Source organism: Atractosteus spatula, chromosome 6 (genome assembly GCF_055471065.1).
Source record: "Atractosteus spatula isolate fAtrSpa1 chromosome 6, fAtrSpa1.hap1, whole genome shotgun sequence".
NCBI classification, from domain to species: domain Eukaryota; kingdom Metazoa; phylum Chordata; class Actinopteri; order Semionotiformes; family Lepisosteidae; genus Atractosteus; species Atractosteus spatula.
Window position 1 is genome coordinate 4,036,471 of NC_142711.1, and position 22,314 is coordinate 4,058,784.

At 43.6% G+C, this 22,314-nt stretch overlaps 1 protein-coding gene across 1 annotated transcript in view; it reads right to left on the minus strand.

Moving 5' to 3' along the window:
• LOC148831703 (vesicle-associated membrane protein-associated protein A-like) overlaps positions 1-18,878 on the minus strand; it is a 30,522-nt gene extending 11,644 nt beyond the window's left edge. Inside the window, exon 1 of the mRNA XM_088918359.1 lies at positions 18,739-18,878. Within this exon, the coding sequence (XP_088774485.1) occupies positions 18,739-18,796 (58 nt within the window). The 5' untranslated portion in view covers positions 18,797-18,878. The remainder of the gene's footprint in view (positions 1-18,738) is intronic.
• Positions 18,879-22,314: the final 3,436 nt, after the last annotated feature.

A 22,314-nucleotide genomic window follows, 5' to 3' on the forward strand; every position in this document is an offset into this window, starting at 1 on the left:
AACAATTTATGAGGTTATAGGATTTGAGGCTCCTACCACTGTTATAACATCTTTTGAGAATCCCTTGGCATTTTATGTACCTCTTGATGGGATTATACACAGGAACACAGGAAAGGGTTATAAACAATATCAGTCTGGTTGCCAATTATTCTGAAAATCCTATCCAGCTGTCTCTTGAAGATGAATATTCTTTTTAACATCATTCCAAAGCGTGCTCCTTGTTTGTCACCTTTTTTCTCAAATAACCTGCATTCCTTGCAATTTCTTTAGACACATAACTCCCAGAGTAAATAAAAATGTTGAGAGGCAGCAAAGAAAAAACAAAAAAATGACTGCAACCTGCAGCAGTTCAGCCAGTTTCGCTGTAGAGCACGACTAAAAAAAAAACTTCAACCTGTACTCTGCTCGTTACTTACAAGGCTGATTAGCCCGGACTTCCTTCAGAACACAGATCGCCATTGTAGCTCCCAGCGTGAGCTCCCTTTACAAACTGGCAGAGCCTTGTGATGCGACCTTGTGATAAATAAGTGGCCATTGAAGCCGGCCATCCGGAAAGAGGAAATGGGAAGAGGCCAGGCAGGCAGAAACTCGTGAGCTGCACAAGAGACGCGTTACCAGGCAGGCTCACTGGCACGGCTGCCGGCTGCTCTCGGATCTCAAGTCTGAAGACACGAATGACGAGACAGCGTTTTCCTAACGAAGGCATTAAAACGACTTGGTGTGCTAGGCACCGGCGGGAAGGCCACACTAACATGTAGCAACAGTATTCAGCATCGCATCTCTTTTCTCATCTCGTCAACTTGTAGTCATCATACAATTTGTTTACTTTTACTTCAGTAAAAATCAACAAAGGCTGCAAGATTAAACTGTTTATGAAAAATAGTCTCGAACCGTTTTTTTCCCCAAAGGGCCGCCCCAATTTCTCAGACGGGCGATTAAATCACGGTAACAAAATTCATTCATTCACAGCATAGAAAAATTTCGCAAATGCCGGAGGAAGCATAAAATCGTGAACTTTGTGAAAGTGCTGCGAGTCACTATTGTTGTCGCAAAACCCTCGTCTCACCCCAGGCGGGAGCGAGACTTCGCATGAATTGCGATGTGATTGCGGCCCTTCCTGCTCACTAGTCTCCGTAATAACTAATTTATTGCGATGTACAAGCGAGTACGTACAGGGTGTACAGCTGACATTTCACTGCAGAAACTTTCCAATGTGATCTGCATGCAGAGTAAAGTAGTATTTGTCGGCAAAACCGTCTCAAAGTGGAGAGCAATATTTCTATTGGGTTAAAAGAGATGTATTCACAAGCCTGCTTGTTTACAATGTAATAAGGCTACAACACCTCACTGAATGTTTTGTTCCCTTGATCTGAATCGCAGAACATGGTGCTGTGCTTACCAGGAGATTTTACATTTTACACGCCACTGTGTCAATTTTAATTTTATTGTGGTTTGAAATGCACTCATTGTGGCTGATACTTCCTAACCCCGAAATATAAAAATAGCATTGCAGTGGCCCTTCAATGTCCTGTATATATACTGTATAAAGTTGTTTCAGGTAACAAAACAAACTGCTTGGGGTCCTTAATTTTCGTAACATGCAAATTGCCCTCTTCATAGAAAAATACTTAAAAACAGGATGACATTAGAGCCTGAGACTTTCCAGACAAATGGCCTCAGAAGCACTACATGGGAAAACACTGCAGTGCCCTGCAGAGGTATGGGATCCTAACAAGCTCTTCAGAGCACTCCCAGGCTAACTGACATAATGAACGCTTCATGTGCAATTAAAAAAATATTCACACGCTAGATGCGTATTTAAACATTTCCTTGCCAGCCATTTTACTCCATTCCATACTGCTCCTAAAGAAAAGGCATTTTCTTCACTTCCTCTGCGCCTCGCAGGAAATTCATAATTCTCGATCAGGAAACGTGCTGCGTTAGCACTTGGAACAGCCTACCTACTGCAGAGAGAGGAGGCAGAAACCAACAGGTACTAACAGAGACAAACAGGGCTTTTAAAACCCTCAGTGATATGAACAGCTCAAGCACACACTGGGGAAAATGTTGAACAACACTGCTGTGTTACTTGACAGATTATTATCAATACTTCAATATAAACCCTCTAAGTTCCTCTTTCACATCACAGCGAGCGATGTGAATGTTGACTCTTGGCTCTTGACTCAGTGGGTGAATTCTATGCAAACACACGTAGTCCAGGTCAGCTGTCCTGCCATGAAAGATCAGCCACACAGGAGGGAAAAACCTGCTGCTTTAGTACAGAGAGCTGTAGTGCACAAATCTAGCTCTGCATGGGTAAATCCAGCCCTGAGTCTGCACATAAATGTGGTGCTTCTGCGTGATGGTTGCTTTCTTTTATTTGCATTTAAATAGGAAGCAAACTATTTTGTATATTTCATGTTACATTTCTACCACTGGTTCATTGCTAAACTTTGATTTCCGTTTAACTCATCAATGACCTCTGTTAACATATATTATATTTGTTTGTATATTACTGTAACAACAAGCTTCCTACAGGTTTACAAGTGCCTCATTAAAGAGCCTGCTGTGAAGTGCAGGTTTTGAAATAACCGTAACCTTTTCTATTCATTGTACAGTTGAGCGTTAATCAAGAAAAACCTAAGAATGGTGTTTATATGCTTAACCTCTTAAACGACAGGACAATTTGGGATTAGGGTTTCATAGACTGTTTGGAAACATCTGACTAGTGGTTAAATGATGCATTTCCAGGAAATGCAATGGGGTCACATGAGGTCAAAGGAAGGCTGAAGAGGGATTTTAATGATGAGGGTGAAAAACCCCATCTCAGAAAATTCACTTTTTACAAATAAGATCTTAACATCAAGGCAAGAGGTAAGACTTGGAAAATGACTGCACACATGCACCCATTCTAACGGCTCTCCTCGGCACAAGTCACAGTGCCCCCAAGCTAATCTTGGGTTACACCAGCAAACACGGTTTCTTTTTCCAAGAGAGATGACACTGGACCTCCCACACTTCCTGAAACCCTGATCTGTCTGCCCTCACACACCTGCTCCATCAGCCCAGCCACCCCCTTCATCAGAAACCTGCTTTCTGCCTCCCCCCCAAAAAAAACAGCCCCCCAACCCCCAGGTGTGCTAAAACAATGTGTGGCACAAGTGTTATCCCCCTTGCATAGGCAGGAAACTGCCAGAAACCAAGATGGGCTTGTACTTTTAACTATCCTGTTAGTATGCCAGAGGAGAGAGAAAGAGCCCAGAGTGATGTAGATGTCCAGAAACCTTGCTGGAAATGTCAGCTGAACATCTCTCGTCATGCTGGACACTACCCAGGAAGGATGACTTCCCATAACACCAAATTAAAAGGGAGACTTCTGGATCCTTGCATGCTTACATACTTCTCCTTAAGGAATGCAGTTCCTTCCCTTCGGTTCACCTCTGTCTATGCTTACATGAGCTGGACACTCAGACACTCAGGACAGCTCAGAACACCCCTGAAGTTCCTCCTGTGTGCTTGGGAGATACAGACAGCTTAAGTTAAGGAACACTCTGAAGATGAATGCCAGTTACAGTGGCTCCTAAGCTGCAGATTCCAAAATTCAGAGATGTGCCTTTTCACTCTTTGGTTCAGTAACTGAAGGGCTCACCTCTATTAGGCCTATAGCTTTGTGAAACATTACTCCTTATTGTAAAGAACTTTGAAAAGGCACAATACAAAACGTTTTTGCTAAAATCACCTAGTTTTAGCAGGACTGGCTGAAATGTCCAGCTTCACACAAATTCCAAAGGAAAATAACATTTCACTCATAAATCAACAATTTCAATAAGGATGCTAAACAAACTATACTCTATGTAAGTTGTCTCATGTGGTCCTACCGTAAAATCCATATTTGAAAACAAGAAATGGCCTTTGTTCAAAACCAAGTCATTCACTTAACACTTAAATCAATTACTGCAGAACGTACAGTAGTCAGCAAAAGGTCAAGAGTTGAGTACAACTCCAGTAAATGTAAATTGCACCAGCAAGTGACAAAGGTTTATAAAACACTCAACAAAAATCCATATGATATTTAGAAAAACTAACGATCTTTACAGGTTCAGATATTTACTGAATGTTCAGTTAGTCACTTTAAATACCTAAAAAGACACCTAAAATAACTGCCTGCTTATCCAAACAGCCAGGATGTTCTCATACATACAAAAGCTATTTGTTTTAAAATTTTCTTTGGGTGCGTTAAGAAATCCAAAATATAAAGCCTTAAAAATCTAAGATCTGTCACTGCTAGGTGTAGTGCTGTTTTGACTTGAGTTGAAGTGTTGATTTCCTCACAGAGCTAGATCCCCACTGCCCTTTAACCCTCAACAACAAGCAATGATCAGCCACCATGCCTGTAGTTACCATGGCAGTAGGTCAGTCATTCCACGCCAACCCGACAAACCCTCTTTATGGAGGCAGTAAAACCGCATTTATGAAGTTATTAACTTTTAAGGGACAATCCAGAATGCTACATCAATACAATTACATTTCACTGTCTTGCCTATGGCGAACTACAGGAATTCACACTAATACATTGATAAATGAGTTACAATTTCATCCTAAACAAATTCAATTTTGTAATAAAGCATAAAATGTCCTGTTCAATAATAACATTTGCATCAAAGCACATTTGTGGTATGTTCCAGAAGCTATTCACTAACATCTACCCATTGTGACACAAAAGAATACTATGGATATAAGTATGGATAATTGTTCCAATTGTTATTTAGGCCGTTATAGAGAGTTTAACAGCAAAATCACCTTCAAAAAAGGGCCAGGCTGGTCAGTTTATCTCTAATGATCTAACCAGGTAAAACACGGACATGTTTCTGCAGCTGTCAAAGAGCATTTTACCCTGAACTACATATACAAATGCACTCCCTTAATTAAAGGCCAGTAATAATGAAGCAGTAGAAATCAAACTGTCAATACTATGGCTCTCTCCATCACAGTAACACAGAAAAGGACATGCTAATTGTACAGCTGCCAGCTATCACAGTTAGAAAAGTAGGGTACATCTTACTCACAGGTTTTTAAATATCTGTTCAACACGTTTCACCAGAAGACAGCACAAATTTTACAAATGAGATCTATGATTTATCCACATCCACATGTTTTTCCTTTTTTAGGCTCTAACACATACTGGGATGGCTAATCGAGGTCTCATGATTGTCATACAATGATATTTAACTGCATAACATACATTCTTATATTCCCCGCTAATACTTTCACATAGCTAGCCCCCCAGAAAAGAGACTGGATTGCTCTATTGTTAAGCGTACATAAACTGTTCAATTAATTTTCAGAAAAAAATCAATCACCCACACACAACGTAAGCATATTTTATTACAAAACCTACTTGACACCCACTGAGAACTTTTAAAACTTTTTTTTGGAAGTTTATGGCACATCAGTTTTACATAACTCAATTCCCCATGATCATGAGCTGTCCGATTTCCAATTGTTTTCCTTCTTAGTAATCTTTCCTTTTTAGTAATCTTGACTTTTTTTAGCTTTCTTATATAAATTAAACATATTACTGTTTATTAGTATTAATTTTCTATGTGTAACAAGCAGCTCAGTGATGGTTAACTGCTCAGTACAATACTCAGACGTATTCACAGAAATGGTGGACTGAGCAATAGTAGCACATATTCACTGTTCTGGAGAGACAGGAAAACAGGGAGAAAAAGGGAGAGATGCATCGCTGGACATTTTAAAAAGCACAGGAAATTAATGGAGATGAATCAAAGGCCCCAGAATATACTCAGGTCAAACTTATAAAAAACATCCAAAAGGCATGGTGTTCACAGTGTGCTACAAACTGCCAAATTCTGAGATTTATTATAAGTCAAAACCAAATTCAGAAATTAAGTGTTTTCTTTGGATATTTCAACTTTGCTCAAAAAGACAGTGAAAAACCAATAGCAAGAGCAACTGTCTGTTCTCTTCCTCAGTCCTGTCAGGGGACTGCCTGTATTGATGTAGTCTTTCCAGTCAAGACAGAGTGAGGTGAGGGACCCATTCAGTAACTGGGAGCACAATGTAGTACGCCTTGACATATATTTGAACTGTGCAGGTTAAATATAGTTTGACACTTTCAGAAAGCCAACTATGAAAGAATAAGAGAGCTTAGGAAAAGCAAACCAGAATGAGATAACCAGTCAGTTAAGAATGGCGGTAATGGCACTGGTACAGATTAATCCCAAGCAAATTAAAGGCCAGAGAGCAGTACTCCAGATGGTTTAAGTAGCCAGGATAAAAGGAACACAATGAATTGCAAGCAGAGGTAAAAAAAAAGAGAGAAGGGTAAAGGGACATAAAAAGTCATTTTGCAATGGAGGGCAAAATACGTTTTTTGTTCAGTATTACAACAGCCAAAGAATAATAAAGGATGAAGTCAGCTCAGCAACCACTACTAAATGTACAACTCACCTTTACTGAAATGCTAGATGTACAAAAACAAAATATCTGCTCTAATGCTTTGTATAGAGCCTAAATTGTCAATTTAGTGGAAAAGGTAATCAATTCGCAAGTAAAAAGGCCAATGTATAAATATTAAAACAATCAAATTAATTTAACCACGTACTGTATGTTAGAAACAGCAGTTACAGATGTTTCCCAAATGAACATTTGTATTTCGGGTCGTAAAGGGCAGAGCAAAGCTTTCATTAGGAGAACAGAGGAGGAGGAGGAACAGGCAGAGTCAGAGGACATCATGAGGGACCCAGCAGTAAATGCACAGGCCTCAGTAAACAGAAGAGATGGCGGAAGAGGGTTTCTGTAGACAAGGTAAATCGAACAGCACTCTTGAGAGAGAAGGGGCAACAACAAAGGTTCGGAGATTATTTCTTATGTCAGGAAATGTCAGAACTCCTAACTCAAGAGAAAGAATTCATGACAAACCACCATGATGTTTGACTGTTTTCAAATCGTAGGCATGTTGGAAGTTGCCCTTTCAACAATTTAACTGCCTCAGCCCGCAACATACAATCCCAAACTTCTGAGACCAAAGAAAGAACCTGGTAATATTCCAATCAAGCACCTCGTTCGTTCAATAAAGGCTTTAATTAGGCAATTAAGCGCAGCTGGAAGGAAAACGCCAGCAGGCGTGTGGGCCTTCAGGACAAGGTTCCCAGTAGTGGACGTCTCTACATGAACACCCAAGTCATTCTTATATTTAGCCTCTTTTAGCTCAGTTTCCCCACAGTAAGAGATCACCAGCTGCTGGTGTACACTGGATTAGTATTTCATACCATGTTAAAAGCTGAATTTCAGAATCTTTTGAGCAAAGTGAAGTGCTTTTTGTGTAGGAAAAAAAACACCAATTCATTATTCGATTGCCTCTTCGGGCCCTCTCGTTTTCACAGCCTCAAATCAGCAGTATGACCAGCTCAATCTCTTGTATCTGAACGTGAAAGGCTACACGTTTGCGCGCGGTCACCCCCGTCAAGAGCCGGGTGAGGCCGTCACAATGATATTAAGTGCTTTTTAGACCAAAAGTTTTCAGTTTTTAATTTAAAACCAAAATGAATTGATCCAGCTTTAAAATAGATTTTTTTTTGTGATATGGCGAGAAAATAATCCTGAGGAAATGTCACATTCCATTAAAACAGTCTGAGATGTCTTGTAGTACTTTCAGAAAAAAAAAATCCTCCCAGCTTTCTTAAAAAAATAGTACGACATTATTGTGTACTAAACTCTCAATAAAAAACTCTATATTACATAGTCTGTAGGAGCTGAGTGTTTTTTAATTAAACATACAGTCCTCAGAAGGTTGAAACTCAAATTACCAGTTCATACTAAGATCTACTCTGCTATATTTTCTGAGGTAAAAAAATTATCCAAGGCACTAAGCAACATGTAAGTGTCAGAAATCTCCCATCCTTTTGCTTTATGTGAAGGGTGGTTGTCTGGTTGGTCAGATCGATGAGGTCAGCACTTGAGCAAGCGCACAACAGGTAAAGCTAGTCAAGACTGATGGTTGCCACTTCATTTCAGCGCCTGCTGTTGAACACTTCATGGGTTATGAAGCAAAGTGTCCACTACCCAGCCTGACCACAGCCCCCGCTAGCCCACAGACCACAAGAGCATTTCTTCCCCAGATCCAGACCATAACCGCAAACAAAATCGCTTGCAGATGTTCTGCTTCACCAACTGAAATTTGAAGCTCTTCCAGTAAGAAGGCACTACCATTTTCCTAAATGGTGCTCATGGTTTGCTTAAGCCCACGTCCTGTTCTTAGAAACAGCTTTGTCACTATGGAGTCACTGCTGTGATTTTGGCCATATCCGACAACATTGTTCAACAATGCGTCAGGCAGTGGGAACAAGCTTAGCATCAGCCTAAATATTTTGATGACTCCTTCCTTGTTTCACAAACACTGAACTTAACCATTTGTAACACACTCAGTCGGATGTTAAACTGAATAAAAACAGATCAAAAAGAAATTCTCAGCTAGCTCCCTGGTACCGATATCAGAGCGCTTGCCAAGAGACAAACCAGCTCGCTTCCACTGAAACAGGTGTTGGATCCTCTTTATTATGGGAGGTGTGCTTGCTTTTGTGCTTACAAATGCCAAATGTTTTAACAAAAACATACCCAGGGGAGTCCTTCAAGCTGCGGCAAGGTCAGTGAACAGCACAGATGAATTTCCTGCCCCCAGCCCATAAATATATTGAGGGAGGAAAAGAGCAAGAACTGAGTCAACACTACTGATCAACAAATCAAACAGAGCTACCTCACAACGGCACTACAATCACAGAAAACCCACTTATCCGAATAAAACATCCTGAATTTTCCAGGGAAACCAAGACAGCGAGCAACCCAATACCTTAGGCAAAACCGAGCCGCAACCCTGACTATCATGCAAATTTAAAGAGGAGCTCAGTCAGCCAGTACACAGCAAATCTGAAATATCATTCTTCTGATGTGGCAGCCCCCCTTGCGTCAATTTAACGGCAGGTACAACCTCCGCTGTTAGTAGGCACAGAGGAGACTGTGTGAAGGGGACGAACACAGCATCCACTTTTCCCCAGCAGCAGCAGGGATGCAGCTGATCTACACGCAAAGGTGTGGCTTTCAAGCCCTGCCTTTGCCCATACTGTACAATGTGTCCCATGACCAGTTCAAATCACTTCCTCCTCGGGCTCCTGAGGTGTGTCAGAAATCTCTCGCCTCATTACCCTGTGGCAGCTGACCTGACTACCCACCTTTAAAACCAGTACTTCCTGATCTAGGCGACATCACAACATTGCACACATCTATATCTGACTAGACCAGGGCTTCTCAAAAGCAGCCACAGCAGACCCACAGTATGTGGATATTTCTAATTGGCCTGATAAACGCTGTATTTAAAAGCACACATCTTCCTCTCCGTCTTTCATCGTGCCACACACATCAGCTCGTACTGCTGTGACTGAACTAAAATACACAGAAACGATCTTTCCGCTGCTTCATTGGCTGTTCCTCGTTTCTACTGGCAACACGCTAGAGCTGTGAGCTACTACTGGTCAGTATCAAGGCAAGCTAATTCACTGCATGTGGTCAGAGCGTGCTTGAGTTTTTGAGCCGCACAGCTGCAAGGTGGCCCACTGATGTTAATGTAACACAATGTTATACTGAATGCATAAATAAAAACCGCACACGCAGTTCTGAAATCTACACAACTGGCTAGAAAAGTGAAATGCAGTGCAAAAAATTCCAAAACAAAGGAGCTGTGGTTTAAGTGTGCCCTGATTTTGAGCACATCCAGTCTAAGAGAAAAGTGCGTGACACAATATTGTTATCTGTAGCAGTAATAGTGTTCATGACTAACTGTGAGACCAATACGTTCAGGGGTGGTCGCAGGAAGTCATTAATAAATAGATAAGACACAAAAATAAACTGCAAACCCATCCTCCATTTACTGTGGTGCTCCTGTGGAGGAAGGAAAGGCATTTTCAAAAGATGACTTCACACCTCTTGATTGGCCTCTCTTTCTGTCCCCTGCTCCCACCTCTCACTCCTCCTCCCTCCCAACCTTTGTTCTCCCGCTACTTTACCTTTGCCTACTGCCCTGTCTCTCTCACACCTGAAGAAGGCTCCACGGCCGAAACGTTGCGTTCTCTTTCTTCTTCTTTTTTTCAGCAGGGAATAAACCTATTACTTGTTCCTTTGCAGCCTACGCATGCTGACGCAGCTACCCACCTGAACTACTATTTTCAAAAGATTACAGATGTTAAGCAAGTTAAATACACTGAACTCCACTTCCAGCTTCTCTGGACGGACAGGCGGGTCGGGGGCTGTTACTCAAACATGGTGGCAGGGCAGACAGAAGAACAGGACAACACTGTGGACCACTGTGGAAACGTTTACTTTGGTCTCAACCCGTAAAGTCGCAAAAACACTCTTCCAAACACTCCATATTCCGATTACTGTTCCTGATAGTTCTCTCGCCTCTTTCCTGCCTCACTCAGTGGGTAAGAAAGTCTGCTGTCTGGGCTGCTGAGGCTGGCAGTGCTGCAGGAAGGAGCATTCCGCACAGCGGCTGTTCCCATGGCCAGTCAGGTCAACACGGCAGCACCACAGTGCCAAGGGCAGTATACATATATTTCACAACAAAATGAAATTACTTTCACTCACTAAATTTGTTTTTAAATATGTGACTTATGTCTTTCTGATGCGGGCTTCCCATCCTAAAGGATAATAACCATCAGCCATTTACCTCTAACGGCCACTTGATCAGGAACGTTAGTCCGAGGCAGATGTGTGATCAGTGACACTGACACAGCAGGAAACAGAAAAAAATCGGAAGATATTATTTTGCAAAAGAAATGTAGTCTACATCACCTCACACTAAAAAAATATCTATCTAGCAGATGACAAAAAATTGTGGATAAAATGGATGCAGTAATTTATCTCGGTCTTTCAGCATTTACTTCATAACTTCCTGAAGCTATCGTGCAGGACTTCTGAGAACACCTGGACCAGAAGGAACACCTTGGTTTTTACACATGCAGATGCGAGCCAATAAACACACACCACGGTCTCAAAATGATCTACAACAAAGAGCGCTTGGTCAAAGCTTGACAAGTCACGCTCCTGGGAACTTATCTGGGAGTTAATAATTTTCTTTTCCATTCTCTCAAAGACAGTTAAGCCAAATCACTGCCTTGTCTAACTCACATACAAAGAGAAGAAATGAAGACGCGTCCTGCAGCTGCTCAGAGTGGACATGCATACACACATCACTCTGATTCTCAAACCATCTGCCCCCTTATCTGGACTCTTCACCCAGGGGCCTAGGATGTTTAGCAGGGTGTGTGCCTGTAGTCCTCGCCACGAGAAAGGACAAGTATCACTGAGCACACCACCCTGGGAGTGGCGTGCACAATCTCCAACAGAACAGCAATTTCCATCCGCTGTCTCGTGCTGCTCAAAGGAAGACACATGCACTCCAGCTGCGGTTCAGTTTATTTTTCTCCCCCAAGGGCCTGACCAGCCTTCTAAGACTGAAGCATTATCCTAAAGAAACCTGAAAACTCTCTCTGGTGCACTACGGCATGGAACTAACAATCGCAACGTGCTAAGCCATGGCTTCAGAAAAGAAAGGAAAAAAACAGACTGTACACGGACGTCTACAGCAGTGTTTCTCAATGACTGGCCCTTGGCAGCCTTCTATAGTCCAGCCTTCTGAATTGTTAAGGTAGAGTTAGTTTGGAAAATGCAAGGATGCCTCACTGCAGTGTAGGTCTTCTCTGGTAAAGAAAAAAATTTAAAATGCACCATACACATTTAAGCGTTATCTGCAACAGATTTACCTTTTAGATCTTGTTGATCTACTTTTGGACAAGATCAAGTGAAACACTTGTTACAATTCTAGGAGTATACAATAAGCCCAATTCCAAACTTGTATTTATGCTGTTATTGTAATAGATGATGTAGCAAACAGCATGCAACACAGCAATCAACACCAAAGATCAATAACCTGTGTCTTTCCAGCCTTTCGTCATTCAGTAGCAGAGAATTTTAATCTGGTTGTAAAGCAATATGCAGAAACAAGTCTGTGCATCACGTACTGCTGAGAACACTTCCCCATCCTCCATGAAAGCCATCCAGGACATGGGCCTTCTTGTTGTTGCCTGTACTAAACAGAACGAGTTCAAGACTGTAAGACTTCATGGAGCTACTTGGGGTTTCCTGATTTCATTTAAGACATTTACACGCTGGCATTGTACTTAAATGGTTGTACGGGACTCCCAAGTGGCTCAACTTGATCTCCCAAGCCAACGCCGAGCTGTACGATCCAGGTTCTCGTGCCTGAAACTGGGACCAGGACTCCCAGAGAAGAGTGGGATTAGCTGGCCAGGGCTCTTCCAGCTCCTCCAGAGCAGGCAGGGTGCCCCAGTTCCCCTGCAGCCCTGCGGGGTCTCCAGCGTGTGTGGTGGCCAGCGGCGCCTTCCTCCCTCTCCTCGGCGGGCAGGGGCGGGGAACGCGGAACGTGTGCCGAGACGTGAAAAACAGGCAACAGGCCGTTCTGAGCTGGGCGGGTTTCTTACAGCAACAACTGGCAACGTCTACTTCTAAAGAGACGGAACGGGTCACATGAACCAACCTGACATGCGTATCAGAACAAACTGGCTTAGACCTCAGAAGGGCCGCAGGGTCTGATCCCACCCCAGTATTCAAAAGGGTGGAGAAACGGTTCTATGACTGGAGCTGGGAGTCAGTGTGAGACTGGAGCTGGGAGTCAGTGTGAGACAGGAGCTGGGAGTCAGTGCGAGACAGGAGCTGGGAGTCAGTGCGAGACAGGAGCTGGGAGTCAGTGTGAGACTGGTGCCTTGTAAAAGTATTCAGACTCTGGCACAGGTTTCACATGGTGCTGCTTCAAAGCTTGCAGTCATGACACTTGGATGCTGAAATTAATGTGTTATAATCAGGACGTACACTACACATTTACAGAAATAAAATTAATAAGCACAAAGTGTACAGATAATATGAAAGTAAAATAGAAAACATGTTAGCCCCTTGCTGTGACTAGCCTAAATTAATTGAGCAATGAGCCAATAAGCCAAACAGCCTCTGTCTGTGTGCAATAATCACGATTCTCAAGGGTGCTGTATGAACACCCCAGTCACTGTCAGGTCCCTCAGCCAGGTAGAGAAATTCAAGCAAGGTTTCCACCATGAAGACCATGGAGCTCTGAAACCAGCTCAGGGATGAAGATGTATACTTGCTCTGATCACAAGAAAGGTACACAACCCTTCATATTCTCTGGTGTACCAGCTACCTCCACCTAAATTAGCTGTTGACATATATTTATATTTGTATTAGTTCTGATAAAATGTGTACAACACAAAATAGCAAGTACTTCAAGTTTCATTAAAATTAAGATGCTCACTAAATTGTTTCCAGAAGGACTAAACACTGTTACTCTTATTCATTATATTCGTTAGACACATGGCCAAAAACTAGTAGCAGATCTGCCTAGATGTGTATTCTGAAGCTTAAAGTCTAACAGTTTAAAACATGAGAAAGTTGAACACGGGATTTTCCAGTTTGTGTTTGATCTATTTAGCAAATGGGACCACAGGTTAGAGTTTTAAAAATAGCTCTCTTGCACTCCTAAACTCACCTTGGCACATGAGTAAACTGAATGCAGTCCAAAGCCAGCCTTGCATGTCTACGAACACCAGAATAAGACAACTCTGAAAGAACCCATCTGTATCCGGACTGAGAGCAACACTGGCATCTAGGAAGAATACCAGCTATAAATGTTACAGCCAATGCACAGACAAGACAAACTAACTTCAAAAACAAACACAACCTCAAGGAAATTTTCATTCGGAATTCAGGAAACTGTTTTTATCTCTTCTGTAGTTCACACAACTAAAAAGGAATCTTAAGTTTGGAATATGAAGTTCACTCAGTGATACTGGTGACAAAACTTTGTGAGTGATCACGCTAAATACCATCCAGTGGGAGTCTCTGCATGGTGACGGAGGTACACTAACACCAAAGAATGCAGAACTTCTGCTGCAGAACTGTATGCTCTTAAAAATGGACAGCCAAAAATAAAAGATGCAGGTCTGTGATCCCCAACAAGCAAAGTGTTTCTGCGCGTGGGCAAGCTTTCCCAGCACAAATGCTACCTGTGCTCTCTCAAAACTTTCCTTAAGCTCAAGCTGGGACATTGATGCTCAGCTCCAAGTCAAACACACTACACCCAGACCTGCTGCGATACACTGAAGTGGAGATCAGCACAAGGCACTAATCTTCAATATTGTTTTTTGAATTGCATTTATAAGATGTGAAATGTATTTAATAGTTCTGTGCATATTCTATGAAAATTAGATGTCTACTAGTTTTACTTGTATAAACAGATGTGAATTATCTAAAACAAAAACTATGGCTTTCACAGGGCTCCTACCTATGACTAAGCACTTATTAATTATTCATTTATTTAGCTGACACTTGTATTTAAAGCAACTTCCATGTGTACAGTTTAATAGCAGTCAGAGCGAAGCACCCTGCTCAGTGGGGCAACTGCAGTGTCACACTTAGGATTTGAACCCTGTGACTAATAAGGTCAATGAAATCAGAATTCAAAGAGAAGCAACAAAGTACATTTAACTTATCAGGTAGATCATATCTCATGTTGCGTAAACAGACTGATATGTAACCATATGGGACCATTAAAGGGAGACAGTGGGAGGGGAAAAAAAACTTTCAATTGAGAAAACGCCCCGTTAGCAGAATACTCCGCCACAGTAATTAATTTGTAATCATCCTTTCATCAGTTGTTTTAAATACAAGATCCTATTCGGGGAAAAAAATCTTACATATTACACCCATCCATCCTCTAACTTCTTTTTCCGACTCGGGGTTGTGGGGGAGCCAGAGCCTATCCCAGCAGGCAACGAGCGCAGGACACAGAAGGGCCAGTATAACTTTAAAAAGAAACTCATCCGCGTGACATACAGGCAGACCAGTGTTGCAGTGGTCAGCATCGCTGCCTGGCAGCGCTGCAGCCCTGGGTTCAAATCCAGCCCTGGGGTGCTGTCTGCGTGGAGTCTGCATGTTCTCCCTGTGTTCTTGTGGGTTTCCTCCGGGTGCTCCGGTTTCCTCCCACAGTCCACAGACTTCCTGGTAAGTTAATGGCTGGCCCTGGTGAGCGTGTGTGTCTGTCTGTGCACTGCGATGGTCTTGCATCCCGCCCAGGGTGTACCCTGCCTTGCACCCACTGCTTGCTGGGATAGGCTCCAGCTCTTCCACCGCCCTTCACTGGAAGATGCAATTAGAAACTTGATAGGCATATTACATACCTTTAATTATGCAAATGGTAAATTAATGAAATGCTTAGCCGAGTACAACTAACTTTAAATAGGTAAACGTTGGTCCACTCCAAATGTAAGTAAACCTCAGCAAAATCTGACTGGGAGCCAAGAGGCAGGCATGGCCACATCTAGTTACGTTCCAGAACTTCTTGTACCAGGTAGCACAGCAGAAAATCTGAGCTCCGGAGCCATGAACAGCAGCAGTGTCAAACCCGGACCAATTCCTTTGTCTTCCCTATCAGTTCACCGACAGTCCTATGCCGTTCGCTCTCAGAGTCAAGCACATCTGGCAAACGAACTCTGCTACTGTCCGGCCACCACTTGTCCCAACTGAAGTGGACACCACAAAAAAGAAAGATAATAAAAATTTCAGCTACAGAGTATTAAATAAGTGTGAGCAATGACAATGAGTTCTATATACAACTGACAGTGATATAACCGAGCACAGGATGTAAGTGACAGTAGTCCTACGCCAATCCAAGTGAATCCACCCCTCCATTGTCTGCCCACTTTATCCAACAGAGCGTTTCAGGGGAGCCGGAGTCTATCCCAGCCAGCAGCACCAGGTGATAACATGCGTCCTGAATGAATTCAGTCTGTGCAGTCGCCCATCATAGCAGATGCACCTAGCGATCTGCTACCAGAGCTTGCCAAAAGCACCTTGACCGTCCCTTTGTGTAAAGTTGCAGGCAGGCCATTCACAAAAAGTACATGACACACACCCTGGCGTCTGACAAAGCGTGATCCAACATTCTGCATCCAATTCCAAGGAGATGCAGATGTTCACAGGGGCACGAGGTCTTCAACAAGAAAAACAGACGCGAGACTCCCACCGCCAACCCACTTTTCAAGTTTTACAGTAAGCTCTTGTGTTAGTCAATACCAGGTGCTGGATGTCTCGTGTTTCTTGCTTTAAACTATGTAATTTTAGACAGACATTCAAAGTTAAATATACAGCCTGCATATCCTGTTCCTTCAGTTCAGTCTGTACCAGAGCCTACAGCCCCATTAAATCTGAACTGCATAAAAATACCGTGTAATACTGTTACTGCTACTGTAACAGGGCTCAGTGCACTGACGCAAGTTCGACCTCACTCCCTCTGCAACTGGACTGACAGCTAGAGGCAGAGGCCTGGTCTTTAAGCTGGGCACAATTACCCGCTGTCTAGAGAGTGGAGTCGCAGGTGCTCGAACCCAGGAAGGGGCAAGGAGAGCTACAATGGCCACACGACCCAACGAAAGCCTTGTTTCCCTTACTGGGGCACTGCACACGATGCAGGCCGACACTGCAGAGATGTATCAGAGTGCCCCAACAGCTAGAAGTCTGTCCCGGAAATACAAAAAGAGCAATTACCTTAAAAATGCAAGCAACATCAGGTTGTTCACAGCTCCTAAAAGTCAGAGAATCTGAGACAGCATCTGATGTCAAGCTCTGCTGTCAGAAGAAGATTTCATGTGCTAGCCAGTGTAACAAGGTGGTAAGCTATCATCCTGAATAAGGCAAATCACCACAACTCCTCCACTTGCCCTGCAACTCCTCTTACATGCAGAAGGGCCTCCCATCTAATATTTAACGGAGCACTTGCTGGCCCAATTCTGTGTAATAATACCATGGTAATTATGTTGGGCGGCGCGTGGTTCAGGGGTCAGCACTGTTGCTTCGCAGGGCTGGGGCCCTGGGTTCAATCCCTAGAGGTGTGGAGCTTGTATGTTCTCCTCATGTTGGCGTCGGCTTCCTCCCATAGTCCAAAGACACACTGTTAAGTTAACTGGCTTACAGGAAAACTGACCCTGGTGTGAGTGCGTGCGTGCGTGCGTGCGTGTTTGTGTGCCCTGTGATGACTGGCGTCTCGTCCAGGGTGTACCCTGCCTTGGGCTCACTGCTTGCTGGGATTGGCTCTGGCTCTCCCTCAACCCTGGACTGGAAATGAATGGGTGAAAAATCACATTCACGCTCCCTAAGCCGAACAACTTCCTTGAAAAAAAAAACAACAGAGTTATCATGAAGGTGGAGCAGCCAGGAAGGTCTCCTGATCTCGGAGTTTTACAATGTCGGGGATATTCTTCAGAAGACACGTGCCATCACAGGCAACAGTCTCACAGTCTCTAGCTGGTCCCTGTCCAGAATAACGAAGTCGAATCCAGCTTGAGTTTACCTGCTCTGCAGACCTGAGGATGATTTCGATCCAAAGAAGTAGTGCAGTAGCTTCACTTTGACCATGTGCACTTTGTAATCTCTCTTTCACAACATTCTGGTTTCGATTAAAAATATGACAACGTGTACACGCCTAAGATTCCATTCTCCTTGGGTGAAGGAGGATCGACCACCCAGCACCCGTGCCAGATAAAGTTGCAGAAGGGCCTCGTTTCCTTCCCAACTTGTCATATGTTCTTGTGCATTCATTGTTGAAAACGCTCCTCCGAAAATTCCTGCACAACGGCAGCCCTCCAGTTTATCGGCTCACTGCTTAGATTAATGCACAGATTTCACAACCGTGATTCCCTGTTCGTGAGATCAGATTAAGGGCAGTTTACACCTTTGTCCGTTATATCCGCGTATCACACTGCAGAAATGTTTACTTTTTTTTCCGGCACGTGGATGTCATCATCTTTGCAATTTCTCGTCCCCCTGCTTCTCACTGATAAGCGACTTTCACTTACAAAGACAAGGAAGACCAGGCGAATCTGGAGCAAAGTGTACGAAACAATATCAATATCTCCGCTTGCCGCTTCCTGAAACTTTGCATGCGATTGCAAACGCACAAGTTGGATTCATTCAACACCCAGGAACGCAATGCTCCGCACCGCTTCCAAAATAAATCGCACTAAAATCTCCTGAACCCTTAGATAGAATCGTATTCCTGCAAAGGAGTGCCGCCGCCACCACGATTCAAAGCTGTTTCAGGCACAAAATCCGTGCTCTTTCTCTAAAGCCGTCTGCCGCGTCGCTAGTCCACGTAGCAAAAAAAAAATAAATAAAGACAACACAAAAATCACACACCGGCGGCTCGGTCCATCGCTGCCGGAGCTCACCTGCAGCGCCCGGGCCTGACACATCCACACCACGGACAGCCCGACCCCTCTCACCGCGGCTACAATCACACTCCGGCCGGGCGTGCTTGCCAAGGGAAGCCGACGTGGCGACGGGCGCAGCTCAGCCAGTTGCGCTGCGGCGAGAGCCCTCTCGCATGCCGGCTGCGCGGCTCACGGGAGACCGCGGATCCGCCGCGGCCCACCAACTCCGACTCCCTTCCTCAAAATGGCGGCGGGCACTTTACCCCGAGTAACCGGAGGGGGGGAGCGAAATTATCCCCCGATTTGGGTACTCCGGGGCGGCTGCGAAAACCGGCTCCCCCGCCCCGACACGACGATGGGCCCTTACCTTTGAATTTGAGATCGTTTGGTGGATCGAGGATTAGGATCTGCTCCTGCTTGGACATTTTTGCTGGGGAATTCCGGTGATGGCGGTACCGAGCTGCCGCTGCGAGAGCGAAAAAAAAAAACCCCGAGAGCAGCACTGAGTCACTGGGCGGCGGGGGCGAGCGCACGAGCACGCGCGTGAGGGGGGACGCGCTTCCCCCTTGAAGGGCTGCTCAGCTGCAGCGCAGTGCAGACGTCCTCGGCAGCCGCATGCCTTCATATATTGTAATGATGGCCATTCGGTTTGTGTCCTGGGTTAAAATCGCTTTATGGCACTGGCTCTCCTTTATGCACAATGCGGCAGTGATGCCTGTAACCTGACCGCCACAGATCCCAAAAGCTAAGCATAGTTGGGCCTGGTCAGGACAGGGTCCTGTAAGGGAAAGCAGGTTTCTAATCTAAGTGGCTTTCTTCCTCCTGGATTAGGATTTCCAAACAAGTGCCCGAGTATGGTGCCCAGTGACGCTGATATGTCAGAGGAACCCTCCTACACATGAGAAAAGTCCTCACTACTTGTGGTCATTAAAGATCCCATGACACTCTTCATAAAAGCAGAGTTAAGACTTGGCTAAATTTCACCCTGGACATCCATAACATGGTCTCCCTAAAGTTCCCCCTTAATTCAACTGCTAAAGCAATTCTTCACCTGATCACCTGAGTGGTGGGGCTGTCGGGGCCAGCAGCTGTATCACTCTGCAGCTCACTGCTGGTACCCACTGACGCTCAAGCAGGTGTGAGCCTGGCCCGTACCTGGAGGGGAGGCTCCTGGGAAAAACTAAGGCTGCTGCTGGAAGAGGTGTTAGTGGGGCCAGCAGGGGGCGCTCACCCTGCAGTCTGTGTGGGTCCTAATGCCCCAGTATAGTGATGAGGACACAGTATATGAGAATACTGGAAGAAACTGTATTAAACAGAACTCACATAGAAGAGGAAGTGTTGCAGTATTTGAACCATTTAAGATACTATCTATGTCACAAAAGTGAGGAAATTCTATACAGTATAAAGAAATCACATGCTGTTACATGGAAGGTTATGTCAACATAATTAGCACTAAGGAACAAGTTAAAGGTTTATTCCAGCTGAAAAGAGAAGAAAGGAAACACAATGTTTCTGCTGTGGAGGTGTGAGAAAGACAGGGAAGTCAGCAGGGGTTATACAGAGAGTGTAGGAGAGGCAGGAGCAGGGGAGGCAGAGTGGTCACCTCTGTCTTTCTCACACCCTGCTGTTTCCTTGATTCCTCAGTGCTCTATATCCCTGCTGCCTTCCTCTTTCACACTCACACCTGAAGTAGGCTCAGCAGTCGATTGTTTGTTTTTCTACTTTTCAATGTGGAGTCTGGGACTGTGGTGGTATAGCGCAGGTCCCATGACTGGCAGGTTTTGGCTTCGGGTCACTGTTGAAGACAGGGCTGTTGTACCTTGACTGAGGTGCTTTACTCCAGTTGCTCCAGTCCACCCAGCTATGTAAATAGGGACCAATATTGCTGGGGGTTAAGCCTTGTGAATCAGTGTCCCCTCCAGGCAGAAAATAATTTGTTCTCTCGTCCAGTTAACACTAAGGAAACAAAGACAACCTCTGGCCCAGTGAGTTACTGTGGCTCTATTCCTAAACTAGAAGACGTGTGAGCTGGTACCATTTTACTGAATAGTCAGAATGGTTTTAAAGAAGGTAGATTTTCCTTAACAAACTTGCTGAGCTCTGCGTTCTTGGAAGATTATTCGATTATGCAAATCCACAGACGAAAATCCAGTGGGCTTCTTCAGGATCATCAGTGAAACACGAACAACAGTATACAGATGGAAACTATGGGGAGGTGCCTTAAAAGAGGGAGAATGGGAGACAAAGTTTTACGGAAGAGTGGAACAAAATATTCAGCCATATTCTTGAAACTGATACCCTGTTTTCTTCCAAACAGCAGCTGGATGAGATCCTTGGATCTGTTGCCAACTAGCAGTCAAACAAGCTCACTGGACTGAAAGACGTCCTCTTGTAGGGAACCTTTTTAGTGTTCTCATGTTTATTTATGAACTCCTGGTTTTTACTTACATTTTTGTTTTGCTTTGTCTTGGTGGTTCCCTTAACTTTTAAAAAAATAGAGAAAATCCCCAAATGGCTTTCACAATAACCAGAGTAAATATAAAGTAACAAAAGTGACATTCATGTGGGGACAATTTTACTCCAGTTAGAGGAAACGTTCTTCGTGTTTCACAGACTGCTCCGTGCAGTGGTCGTCAGTTTGAGCAAAGGGAACAAAGTGTCGGAAATCTTCTTTCAGTCCAGCTAAGATCAACAAAGGTTTTCAAAGTCAGAAAACATGAAGGGGTACAACTTTGCTCCCTGCTTTTTGTTGGTGCAGCAGATGTTGCTCGGACTCGGGGGTCAGGTAGCAATTCCTTCACTCTTCCACAGCAGCCTGAGGCAGCTGCATTGTCTCTGTGTGAGGTAAACACACGTCTTAAGATTTATTTAGAGGAAAAACAAAATAAAGATCTGCAAAGCAAAATCACTGTTTCCTATACATCGTCTATGGTAGTGTACACCCGATTTAAACACGTTTAAACTGGGCTGTAGTATTACAGAAAAAGAAAGACTGTGATTAATAACAAAATAATGTATATTTCATAATAATACACTGCACACAATTTTATAGCCTCTTCAAACGGAGCATTTCCCATTATGTATTTATGATTTATATTTTTGGTATTTGCATGTAATATTTTACATTTGTCTACTTGAAAGATCATCTGCCAGGTATCTACCCCATCTTGAACTTTACCTGAATTCTGAATTATTAGAAATATCTGTATTTTATTTTAATGATGTGGAGCCATAATAGAGCTGTACTGACCTTTCAAAGATAACTGAAAGATAACTGAAAGAGTTTTAAGATCCAGGTAAGACGAGACACTTGTCATTAAACTCTCTCCACATGTGTGTGCAAGATCCGCAGGGCAGGTTAACAGCTTTACAAAGCCTACTGTCAAGCTGTCAGGTGACACTTGTCTGTGGTATCTGTGTCCTCAAATTGTTGCAGCCAAAAGTTGGTTAAAATAAACTTGTTGGATATGTCATTTAGTGCAGTATTTTGGATGATGTCAGATTTAGGCTGGCAGGTAGTTCTGCTTTTAATTTACTCCTACACATTGCTAATTGACACAGATTCATGCAGTAGTTCAGCTGTCAGTATCAAATTAGCACCTTTAAAATGTGTCACAGAAATCTCACTCCTAATTATAAACTATATGTAATGTTCAGTAGTTCTACTACTGCTGCTACTTCTATTATTAACACAGATGAGTACAATACTACTTACGTTTCTGCACATCAAGTGATATTTCTGTTCCTATAATACTACACAATACTATTATTGTGAGTCAATTCAAATTGAAGGCTGTAACTGTCTCAGCCCACAAATAAAAGCAATGACAATTTGCACTTACCTTCCTGCTGGTGTGTACTGGTTTTTCTTATAATGTTACATATCTTTGCTGAAAGACCTACATAAAATATTCAGTGGCATACTCTTTTTGTATTTCCTTTC